Below are 12,850 nucleotides of genomic sequence, written 5' to 3' on the forward strand. Positions count from 1 at the left end.
TTGGCAAGCCCAAGAGGCTCAGTGGTTTAGACCACAGCACCACCCGTGCCCTGCTTTGGGTCAACCCATCACTGGCATCTGGGTCCCAGAAAGTTACCCACAAAAGAATGTAGCTCTCACACTAAAAAGATTCAATACCCCAGCTTAATTAATTCACTCATCTACAAGCAGCAGAAAAGTGCCTTACATAGTTACTACTATTCTGTCCTTAAAAGGAAACAGATGACTGGTGCTGTAACTAAGGAAAGTGGGAGTGGCACAAAATAATACATTCATGTTCAACATTTAGCTGTCCAAAAAGAAAGATGCTGGTGAGCTAAATCCTGCGTAAACCTGCTGTGCTCTGACTTAAAACTCACTTATCCTAGATGTACTATAGGCATCTGCAACCTGGTGCTCTCCTGATGTTTTAGACCAGTACCCCCACAACCCTAGCCATTGGCAATAAAGGCTGAGACTGATGTTAGTTGTAATCCAAAACATCTGGAGGCCACCAGGTGTGGTAATGGTGTTGCTATAGATGCTTTTTCATGGCCGTTCAGCTCAGAAGCTCCATTCCCTATGATGATTTCACATGCTCCCAGACGAAGCTGTGAGTGACACTTGAAACCATCTCTGTAAATATTAGCTTTCTCTTCAGAGCTAAAAGCAGAGAGGATGATGCACTGAGCAATAGAAACCTTATTCATATTCAGAGGGCGTTGCTGAAGACTGGGAACTGACTGCCCTAACACATACATATTCTATGCAAATCAAAATCACCAAAATATTAAGAAAAGGTATTATGCGATTCAGATCAGGGGACTGTGAAAATTAAAGTGATGAAGGTCATTGAAATGCCATTGCGTATTTGCCCTTGGAGTAATCAATAATACTGATCAATTAACTACTCCGTACTCACTTTACTAATTCTGATTGCTTACTGTTATTAGCGAGCGCACCTGTTGTCATTATTGGAACTTGGATGGTATCTAGAACTAAACAATTGCAGAGATAGACATAAAACGTAGCTAAGAAGACAGAAAAGGTGTATAGAATATGCACTGACTTAGACATGCTGCTGCCTCCTCTAAGTGGATTCCTTTGGACTTTACCACACTTTTGAGATTGTGGTGGAAGCTACGTGCAAAATACACACCCATTTACAATTGTGTGAATTCCATGTGAGCAGGTTTGCACGTGCACCATTCTCCACGCGATTCTGGATGCACACGAGCTTGTTGTCAAGGAGGCTGCTGCCCGCTAGAACGTGCCCAATGCAACTGGCCAAAGGAAGCAAACAATTTGCAGAAAACTCTCGACAGCAACACATTTTCCAAGGTCTCCTTGAATGCTCCTTGCTTATACAACCACCATAATGTCTTCCAGTGGTTTCCGTGTCAGGTCTGGCACAGTAGCATCTTTTCTGGGGTAGCCGACAGGTAACAGCAAGAGTAGCTTTTCATTTGTTGGACGCTCAAGCAGCACCCTTAGGCGTGGGCCGCAATTCAGGGGTGTAGAGGTAACCGTCACCAGACCCACATTCTAAAGAAGAAAAGGAAATACTGGAACACTCTAGGAACACAGCGTCTATCACCTCCCTTATCTGTGCTCTATAAACTTCCTTCTTTACATGTTCACAAAAATGAATAAATCTGTTAGACTCTTTTCTCCTTTTTGCTACACATATTAGTTATTTTGGTGGTTCCCCTTCCCTTTATGTAAGGGGCAAAACTCTGCAGCTCATGAAACTGCTCTCATAACATCAAGCCATAGTCCAGAAGTTATGTGTGATGACATACAGCATGCTTTTGCAGCTGTTTTAGCTCACCACATATGAGCTCACATGGGGTAGCCACAGAAGAGCTGTGTTTTAAAGTATTGTTGTTTTTAATTTCCTCTCAGCTTACTGTGCAGCCTCAACCGTGTCATTATCTCCAATCCTAGCCTACCTTAAAGGATTGTTATAAGGCTGCAGTGACCCTCTTATAAACTCCACAAAAGAAGGATGAGGAGCAAATGTGACTTGCAATGGTGTGCATAACCTTATTTGAAGACTGGGGGCTGGGTCCCATTGAAACAAACAGCACAGTTAAATGCTTGAGACTGACGTTCTAACAAGCCTGCTTACTAAAATGCAGCTCCAAAGAGCTTAGTAGGACTTTTTTAAGGTTAAGGGTTAAGGGACCCCTGACCATTAGGTCCAGTTGTGACCGACTCTGGAGTTGCGGCGCTCATCTCGCTTTACTGGACTAAGCCACTTCTGGCGAACCAGAGCAGCGCACGGAAACGCCGCTTACCTTCCTGCCGGAGCGGTACCTATTTATCTACTTGCACTTTGAGGTGCTTTCAAACTGCTAGGTTGGCAGGAGCAGGGACCGAGCAACGGGAGCTCACCCCATCGTGGGGATTCGAACCGCCAACCTTCCGATCGGCAAGTCCCAGGCTCTGTGGTTTAACCCACAGGAGTCACCTGCGTCTTACTTTGGAATAAATGGAGAAGGGCCACAGTAGCTCAGGGATAGTTATGTGCTTTGCATGTTGGAGGTCCTAAGTGCAGTTAAATGGATCTGACTCAGTATAAGCTTCCTATGATCCTAAGTATGTTTAGTATTGGAGCCCCAGTGGGAGTGAGGCATGCTCAGCTTTCTCCCGTTTGTACCTAAATATATACTTATGTATACTTTACGTTACAGACCACAATATTTCTCTGTGTGTTTTTGCTCAAATGTTCACTGCAGCCTATGCTAACCTAACAGTTGTGCCTGCGCATCTGCTTCTCTGTGTGGTAGTCCTAGGGAACTTCCAGACTGTTAAATTGACAAATTAAGATTGCACACTTTAGACTTGATGCTCTTGTGCAACAAAGCCACTCCCCTCCATGGACCTTTTGCATTCAGGAAAATGACAAGCATTGGGAATTGCCTGATGCCACAATATCTAGCCTCTCTGCAAACAAGTCAGGATGAATGCTCAATAGAGAGAAGGCCTGGAAATAACCCTAGGGTTCTCCCACTGGTGTTTTCCCTGCTCTGGGATACCTGGAAATACAGTCTGTTTCCTTTAAGCCCTTCCCTGCCTTCCGCACCTTAGCCAATGTGACCCAGAACACAATTTACTGAATGGCTTCCCTAGAGGCTATTATCTTGAATACCTGCTGCACATTTCTTATGTTTCATCCACCTCTTGCTTTTTCCCAAATTGCAAGCATACCTGGAGTGCAGCGAGGAGGATGCCGCAGGCAATAGACACACTGATCTCATTGTAGTAGTGGGTTTTCTTTTTCCCATTTGGAAGCCTTCCATACACCTGCTTGAAAATAAGAATCAGGTAGGGAGCTGCATCCAAGTATTCTTTTATCCAGTTTGTCCTAGAAAAGGATATTTGTAAAATGTTATTTAACCTTTAACACCACATAAAATACTTGCATTGGCTAACCTTCCTCCCCTGGCTATATACAGCACTTTGCTCTAATCTGATAAGTCTGCCAATCTGTGGTTCTAGGAATCAAAATATTTAGCAACTGGTCGCTCCTCATTTTTGCTCCTAATTGCCTCTTAAACGTGTGCGCAGGTTGGTTGTAGTTTTCCCTATCTGCAATATAGGTCCTGCGTTATAATCTAAGGTTACCAGATTTTTTTCAATGAATCCGGGGACATTTTCAACTTCAATGTATTTTGTATGCGGACTGATTTATAAATCTGGGGACTGTCCCCGGGAAACGGGGACACCTGGTAACCTTATTATAATCTATATCATTAAAAGCAAAACAAAAACAAATGGGATGTCACAAGATCTTTTGGAGTGTTAATGCTACAAGCCCTTCCATTCTATACTCAGATTGTATGCTTGCGAAAACAAAACCATATACAGTATCCTAAATACACCACGATATCCAGTGACATCCATTCCAAAGAAACCAAACCCTGCGTAAGTGCTGGAATCTCTGGTGTCTCTCACTGCTTGTGGGTTGGGGTGCACAAAACAATATATATATATATTCCATCTGTTTACAAAAGCATTACTAAGCTGCCAGACTTTTATGGAGAAGCATGTGTGTGTGGTCAGAGTCTTGGACTGGACCACCCACAGGTTACATTTTGCTCCTATTGCTTTTAGCTTTCGTAGGGGGTGTCAAGGATGCCTTGATGGACAGAAAGTTGGGATATAAACATTTTCAATAAAAAATAAAGACATGGTGATGGATTGATGCTATTTACATAGTGAACCCTGAAGTCTGATGAAATTAGAAAAGTTCCCTTTTCCAGCTAGAAGTCGTTCCCTTGAGCTTTCTATTTCAGCTTCAGAAAGCAAGAACCGAGTGTTAGAAATACATATTTAAACAGTGAAATAAGTGAGTTGCTTTTAAAGGGCAGCAAATCTCTCCAAGTTCTTTACTGAAAACCTATTCTAATCTGGAAACTTTCGGCCTAAGCTTTTCTAAAAAATCCATCTCTCAAATTAATTAACATCCCTGGCACTTACTAATTTTTAGAAAATATATATGCTGTTCTTCAAACAATAGCGTCTGCTATTTATTGAAAATAATAAAAGAGGAATCAGCCACATACAAATAAAACATTGAATGGGAGCTGTGATCCGGTAACCACTTATATATGGATAAGTCCCATTAAAATATATGTGACTGGCAAGTAAATCCACTGTTGAAATCAGGCTTAGGCTCACAAATGCTGACATCAGCCTTCTTCAAGTATTTTTCTGATTCAGTAATTCCATATGTGAGTGGGATACAGGGATCCTCTGCCTGCCCCATTGCTGTGACCCTCTATGAGCTGAATGGATGTTGCCTGAAGTGGGGTGTCGACTTCACTTATGTAGGCTCCCTGCACAGTAGAGTCTCTCTGATTTTTCAAGGTTATCCATTGTACAGGGAGGCTCCCCAGATCAGACATCCGTTCATCAACTCATGGATGGTCAATGGGGCACAGCTAGCGCATTTGTATCATTAGCCCTCCCTCATAGTCTAAGCTTAGAAGAACACCTGAAGATACCAAACCCTTTTGGACTTTATGCCACTATCTAAGAAACAAGGGCCATGTATGCACACTTACCCATTTGTAGCACCAAAATGTAGTTTACCTGAGTCTGGAATCATTCATGCTCATCCGCAACATGCTGCTTTCAATCTAAATTTATTCTGGATCTTGCCATCCACGTGGGTGGAATACTTGATACATGTTTGAAAACGCTCTGCTTGGTTAGGAAATTCACCAAACTCTGCACTTCTGACATAAGTTGCCATACGTTTGGATTTTCCCAGACATTTAAGCGATTTCCACCAGGTTGCTGTTACAGATGGCCTAATCCCGGCTGTGTCTGGGAAATTCCGGACATATGGCAACCCTGAGTTATCAATGTCCTTTTGCCGCAGGTGAATGAAAAAGTGGTGATTTTGATCTTAGTATACTCCCACACGTGACATCATTGTGCAGATGTGAGCGCGAGCGCGAGCGCGCGCACACACACACACACACACTGCTAGGACTACAAACATCAGTTTTTATCTGTTTTCCAATGGATTCATTGTGGGATAATGCAGAATTTATCTGCACTGAATGTTTATATTGGGAATGAAACCACTTTCTCAAGAGGCACTTTCTCAGGGCAAAAAGAAAATGCAGTAAATCTAGATTGTGTCTGGACTACATAGAAATAAAAATACTCTGTTTCCATTGTTTCCAGAATAAAATGTTCTTTTAGAACATTAGAAGAGGGTCTTAGAAGAGGAATCTGGAAGATTCAGGTGCTCACTGACATTTCCTGCTCCTATACCCATTTGGAGATTTGAAAATTAAAACCAGCACCTTGAATTATATCTATAATGTCCTGAATTATATCTAAAATATCCTGTCCAATTTCCTGTCTTTCACACATTTTTATTCCAGGCCTTCCCCAAGAAGCATAATAAAAGACATATTTAAGCCACAGAAGCTGCCTGGAGCAGTCAGTATCACACTGGTATTGGTACCTCAATCTTTTCAGGTCATTAACCCATTTGTCTCCCATCCTTTTTTTGTAGTTTATTTCTTCTTCATCTTCAATGATCTCCCGGATCTTGTGTTTTATTTCTGCATCTTGTACTACTACAAAGGTCCAAGGCTCCGTGTGTGCCCCGCTGGGAGATGTTCCTTTAATCAAATCAAATAAATGCCCGTATTAAAAGAAGCTGTGCCACAAAAACATAAGGAAAATTAAACCTTATGACACCCAGGAGATCTCACCCTAGCTCTTAAAATTCCATGATTTATTTGATTTTCATTGGAGGGGTAATGTGGGAGCAAGGAAGGTGTCTGTGGGAAGAGGAAACAAATTCTGATAACACACTTTGCAACCCAGTGTTGAAATGCAGCCTGAGATGTTTAGATCTACTCTAGGCTCTAGAGCGAGGATGGGGAACCTGTGGCCATTCAGATGTTACTGGACTCCAGATCCCATGTGCCTCAACCAGCACAGCCAATGGTCAGCTGGAGTCCAGCTGCAGGGCCAGTGATCTAACACCAGTGTTTCTGGGCTGTGTCTCTTCCTGTGTGGTCCTTGGTTTCTCACATTACCCTGGCTGCATGGACAGCTTCCCATCACACCAGCATAATGCAAAAAACATGTACACAGTTAGAATGCTGGGAGGGGATCCTTTGAGGAATATTGAAGCCAGCTGTGAATTTTGACACAAAGGGGGGCCCTCCTCCTCTTCTTCACCACCATCACTGACTCCTATTGCAGACATCATTTCATAATATCACTTGAACACATTTACCATTAAAGCCAATGTCTGCCCAAAGTTTTTGTCACTCCCAAGGAATCCATTCGGGCAGCATAGTACCTGCTGTTTTAATCACGTTGTCAATGACCTCTCTTGGAACCGGCTCGTCACTTATAAACCGGACCGATCGTCTCTTATTGAGAAGCTCGTAGAAAGCCTTTGATCTCTTCACCATGTCTTCTTCAGCATATCGCTCGGTTGAAAAGGGGACGTGTGCAATGTTGTCCTCTAAGCCTTGCCATTCTCCATCATCATCTGAGTGGGGAGGGGGGGGAGAAGCAGAGGAGAAGGTTACCTATTTTCCAGAAGAGATTTGCTTAACTTGCTGTGAGAAAATTAATAAACATGTTTTTCTGATATATATCAATGTAAAGCACTATTGATTGATTGATTGATTGATTGATTAAATTTGTATACCGCCCTATATCCGTAGATCTTAGGGCAGTTCATAACACAAAACTACACACAAAATACATAATAGAAACAGAAACAACCCAGTAATGTCAGTCAACATGTTTCCCATGGATAAAAACAACCTCTAGCACAGCTCATTGCAAAGACAGCCCTGGAAGGGAACTCTGGGCAGAACATCTTATGAAAAAGGAGGTCTTCAAGCAGGGGAAGGTGGGACAGCCACCTGTTGAGGACGTCTGGCTCTGGGTCAACTGCATCAAGATGGGAACTAGATTTGATGACCTATGAGGTCCTGCCCAACTCTTATGATTCTATGGAGTCACTGCTCCTCTATGCCTCTAGTGCTCCCATACCCCTCCAGAATGCCTAGCAAAATACCCCACACATTCTGATGGCATTGCATGGTGCATTTCATAGCCCCCACCAGTAATGGCAGAGATGTATAAATACACAGCATGGTGATGTAAGGGCATGGGGGCAACTTTAACTTCACGTTACAGCAGGAGAAGAAGAGAACCCGCCATTTTGGTTGGCAGTTCTGTCTTTTTTTGTAACAGGTAGCTCTGCAGCAAGAATATAGATTAGGTAGAGATTCTGCAGAGACAAATGTGTGTCACTGTGTGGGAGGAGCAGTGCTTGGGAGTTGTGATGATTTTTGGAGTCCCAGGAAGAAGAACAAATAAGAAATGCTACTAATAATACGTGTCATGAGTTATATTTTCTAATAACACAAATTGTGGTGGAACAGTTATAATTCGACCTTATAAAATCAATGAAAGCTGGTCTGCTTTGTAAACACTCTTTCCAGTGCCCTTGCAAACCCAGTAAATATGAGAGTGCTATCTCCATTACTGTGTAAGCTATTTAAAAGACATTAAAAATCCATTCTGAGAAGGGGTGCCCCATATAATGCAAATTTAATACTAGTAGCTGATATTGACTAGTCTAATGTTCAAATTGGACCTGTTGTGATACAATAAGGAAGTGTAAAGATCTTCATTTCTTTCTTTCTTTTTTTTTGGTTTGCAAAGTGATTATCAGTTGAAATGGCCACAATAAACAGAGTTGTGCAGCTTGGTCCTATATATGTTTACTTGGGAAACAAGTAGCCATGTTGGTCTGACGCAGTCAAAATAAATTAAAAAATTAAAAAGTTGTCCAGTAGCACCGTAGAGACCAACTAAGTTTGTTCTGGGTATAAGCTTTCGTGTGCATGCACACTTCTTCAGATACAAAGTCCCACTGTGCTCATCTTTACTTACTCTCAAGTATGCATTTTCTCATAATAATATAAAAGAAGAAAATGCGCACAGGTTTGAAACAGGAGAACAACATTTGGCCTGCAGCAGTGACATTTGTGACGCTAAAACAGTATGTTCTGCACCTTTTCCACTTAAAAAACTATTGAGCTGCTGAAGGTGGTAAAGAGTGTCTTCTTTAGCTGCAGTCAAAAATCACAAAAATTATTTTGAAGCATTCTTAACCTTTCCCAAACTGCTACCTCACTCCATTAAGTGAGTCTAGAGACTCCATCCAAGCAGTTCAAAATAATGGACTGCTGGGTTAGAGGTATGCGATTTCATTGGTTTCTGACGTCTCTCACTCACACACCCTTCCATTGTCCTGAATCTCCTGAGCCAAATCCTAAGGGCATTCTGGAAATATATTGGTGCTAACTATGGTGTATATAGTTCTATGTGCTGGATTAATCTAGCTTTAAACCTATTCCTGAATCTTGAGTTATTCCAAGCAGATGATACATCTTCATTGATCCAACATAGCAGGAACAGGGAACTTGTGCTCTCTCACCCCAGCTCCCATCAGCCTCTGTCAGGATGGACAGTAATTATTAATTATGGGAGTTGGCGACATCAGGAAAGCCATAGTTTCCTCAGCTCTGTACTATCAAAACCACCAATGAGGACTTTGTCCTGGCAACAGTATCTCCAGTAAGACCTGAAGTGAGAAAGGTGTTTGTAAAGCTGGGTGATTGACTATCAAGATGGCAACTGTTATTATTCTTGAAAAATAATTGTAGAAGAATGCCATCAAGTCTCATGAATAGATTGATAATTTCTATACCTCCCCCTTTTCCCCCTAGGTTTATTTGTGTATGTTCCAAGCAGACATGGACTATTTTCAGTATGTGAGTTAATGCTTAATTTAAAAGGAACTTTATAAATAAAATACTAAGCTGTAACCTTTCCTGGGTTCCTACCTAGGCTTCCTCTGCTCTGAGAAATCTACAGAGCTCAGATATAAAACTTTGAGTAAATCAAAACAAACCTACCATTTCACTAATGAATGGTATACATCCCATAATCCTGGTTGTGGAAGCTGCTTATTTTCTCTGACTATGATGGCTGCAGGTTTCCATCATATGGGTTGCCTGACTCATCTACCACAAAGCTTTTAACGTGGTTGATGTGCAAAATTTTAAGCATTTTTCTTTTATTTTATTTTTACGAATAATGCTTACATTGAACTTTGCATCCCTCCAACCTAAATCTGTTATTAACTCCCCCCCACCCCCATTTCTTACATTTGGATTTCCTACAAACCTTCATTGGCTAAAATACACATTTCATTTGAAAAAGCTTTCTCTTCCACTTTCTGTCCTCAGTCAGAAACATTAGCAGGTGGCATGCAACCCAGTTTAAAGCACAATATTGTGTAGCTGCCCTGTTGCGCTCAGATCAGACAACCTGTCCGCCATGGGCGGACCTGCTGTGGGCACAAAAAAGGACCAGAAACTGTCCCGAGAAGGATGGTTTTTCCTTATGCTCCACAAAAACACTGCACAGAAGGTATTGTTCTGGGTTATTTTGAGCACTGGAACTGCAAACATGGGGATAAAAGACTATTTTCTCACAGAGGTATTAGCTTAGCTGCTTTAATTTCCTTAGAGATAAAAGGTGCTTGACTGGCAGCGATCTTGGACTTTAATCAAGTGCAGCTCAAGCAGAAATTACTGTTCTGTTGATAAGAAGCAAAGTCTCTCTCTCTCTCTCTCTCTCTCTCTCTGTGTGTGTGTGTCTGTGTGTTTATCAGAGAGAGGGGGGGGGAGAGAGAGAGAGAGAGACCATGCTAAAGGGCTTCAGGAATGTTTTGCAGTTGTGTGTTCATTACACAGCACACACAACTGGAGATTTCCCCATTACCTTTTACTTATAAAGAGTATTCTAATCTGAGGGTGGATATTTAGGGCAGCATTTTTTATTTGGATCATTTAAATTCCTAGACAGAGACATGGGCATAGCCGGGGGGGCAGTGCGGGGCAGATGCCCCACCCTAAATCAAGTAAAGCAATAAAAATACTTAACTAACTGAGGTTCTGCCCACCCTTAACATAAAGCCTGCCCCCCTAATATAAATCCTGTCTAGGCCCATGGACTGAGAAGTAAAAAGCAAAAGGAGATATGGAAGAAAGAGAATCATTTAGGTGAGACATAAAAAATGGAGACTTATTTCACATTGGACACTTCCCTTTGTTTTTGTTTAGAAAGGATTAGGGCACTCACTGTTAATTATTTAAAATCTACTTAGGATCACCAGTGTCGCAGACGCCATATAGCACATGAAATTGACACACTCTCCATCTGGAAAGCTCACAGTCTATGTTAGGCAGACTTACAAGGCAATTCTATACATGGCTTCTCGGAAGTAAGTCCTGCTGAATTCAATGGGGCTTACTCCCAGATAAGTGATTATAGGATTGCAACTGAACTGTTACCTTTAATGCAAAATTATCCACTCTTTTGTCATTCTTTATAAGTTGAGGAAGAAGTGAAAATCCCCAATCCATCCAGGGCCAGATATACACAGAAGCTGTACTTAGATCTGGAACCTCTTTCATGAACACTGCAAATCTCTTTAACGTGGTTTAATCAGTGACACGTAGAATCAGTTTCAACTGGTGGTGCATATAGTGTTGCTGTTACAGATCTTGTTCCTCACAGCCCATATAATCACCATTGCTTATTTTCTCTTTCAGAATCATCACTACCCACACACACTATACAGCCATAGAGGAGGCCCCACAGACAGAGATGCTGCAGTTACCGCTGTGGGGTCATTTTCTTGGACCCTATTGGCAACACTATGTCAAATGAAATGCACATGATTAGGAACTCTCACTAATTTTCTCCGTCACCCCAAGATATGGGTTTTTACTGCTATTGAGCCACAGGTGACTCCCAAGCCATGGGTATGGATGGGGGACAGATTCATTTTTGTTTCACCTTTCTAATTCTCCCTTCCTGAAATAAATATATGCAGCCAAATGCAGCTGCTCTTCAAAATGCAGACTTCTCCAAATTGTGGGTTGCAGTTCTCCAGTCAAAATGCATTTGTACAAAAATGCATTTATTAGAGGAGAATGTGCATACAAAGGCATGCTATTTGTGAAGAAAGTAAACAAAATGCATTATGTTAGAGAAAATTGCTTGCAAATATGCATATATTTGGCAAAACTGCAGACACAAAAATAGCATATTAGTAGAAATGGGCACAAAATGCTGGTAAATCTTTCTGGGAACTTCAACAATCCACATTTCCATATCTGTTTCAGACTGGAAAAATGAGAAGCTCAGAGAAACCAAAACTGGCAGATTTGCCATTGCCTAACTGTGAGTAACCAAAAATTGGCTTAACCCGGGGATCACATCTTTTTTTTCATCCAGACTAGAGGAACATCAGCATGCAAATGCTGAACTATTCTCTCTTTTTTCTTCCTCCTCTTGCATACCTTCTTCATCCACAGGCAGGTCGGTGCTGTCTTTTAAGTCTTCATCCACCCACGGGCGAGACTCTGTCTTCTGGCTGGCTTTGCTCTGCTCCTTTTTGCTGCTCTTCCTGCTTCCTTTCAGTATTATTACAATCAAGACACAGATTATTGCTACAAAGACGGGAGTTAGGGGAGAGAATGCCATAGTCCGCACGCAACAAATGCTTCCCTTTCAAAAGAGTGAGAGATTTGATGAGATCGAGACTGAAACGCACAGAAGGGGTGGAACTAATGGCGCATTGAATGAAAAAGAGCAATGTTCAGCTCTCTTGGCTCCCTGCAGCCAGGAACCTTTCATAACTGTTTACACAAATCACTTGCTCTTCAACCTTCAGCAGTTTCTGGCTACCTTCCAAAGGCTGGAAGTATTTATTTTAGCCCAGTGTTAGTTAGACCTTTCTGAAAAAAATTGACTCAGTGTTAGAGTGCTCAGCAACTTTTTGACATATCGAAATTTAAAAACTGAATTGAGTTAGACACAAAGGATTGTATTCAATGTAGCGCTAAGCAGAACATTCCATCAGGGCAAGGATTTCTCTGTGTGCAATGGAATGTACTCCCAATCTCCTACATCTGCCTGCCTTAAATCTGTTCTGGGTTTCCCCTAATGCTCTAGAGCAGATTTGCAACAGTGCAGGACATGCACAGGGGAAGGAGAGATCAGTGTTTCAATGGTTCTCTCCATTCCACCAGGTTTCTGTTTTTCCAAGTATATCAATGTCATATTCTAAGACCAAGCACTCAAGTTCATCCATCTTGGCTCAGAGTCTTCTAGAATTTGTGAATAAACACTTGTGTACAGTCTCTTTCTTCAAGTGTGTTTGGCGCTTGTTTTGACCTGTGATGCTCTGGCCTCTCTGAAGTGCTATCTTGCGTCCTTGCACTCTCAA

General features: G+C 41.8%; 1 protein-coding gene across 1 annotated transcript; it reads right to left on the bottom strand.

Moving 5' to 3' along the window:
• Positions 1-524: 524 nt before the first annotated feature.
• Positions 525-12,192, bottom strand: IYD (iodotyrosine deiodinase). Its single transcript, XM_083433636.1, has 5 exons — positions 11,922-12,192; positions 6,821-7,015; positions 5,969-6,128; positions 3,193-3,349; positions 525-1,524 (listed from the first exon to the last, which is right to left on the bottom strand). Exons 1-5 carry the CDS (start codon positions 12,103-12,105, stop codon positions 1,342-1,344), a joined length of 879 nt encoding a protein of 292 aa, XP_083289762.1. The 5' UTR covers positions 12,106-12,192; the 3' UTR covers positions 525-1,341.
• Between the last annotated feature and the right edge of the window lie 658 nt (positions 12,193-12,850).

Source organism: Podarcis tiliguerta (genome assembly GCF_965153285.1).
Source record: "Podarcis tiliguerta genome assembly, chromosome: 3".
Taxonomy (NCBI): Eukaryota; Metazoa; Chordata; class Lepidosauria; order Squamata; family Lacertidae; genus Podarcis; species Podarcis tiliguerta.

What these genes read in the sequence shown, in the direction of transcription:
- IYD (XM_083433636.1), bottom strand. Translation starts at nt 12,105, where the DNA reads ATGGCATTCTCTCCCCTAACTCCCGTCTTTGTAGCAATAATCTGTGTC. An exon ending in CAACGTGATTAAAACAGCAG is followed by an intron (nt 6,129 to 6,820) that starts GTACTATGCTGC and finishes ATTTGATTAAAG; the next exon opens with GAACATCTCCCAGCGGGGCA. An exon ending in AATGACCTGAAAAGATTGAG is followed by an intron (nt 3,350 to 5,968) that starts GTACCAATACCA and finishes ATCCTTTTCTAG; the next exon opens with GACAAACTGGATAAAAGAAT.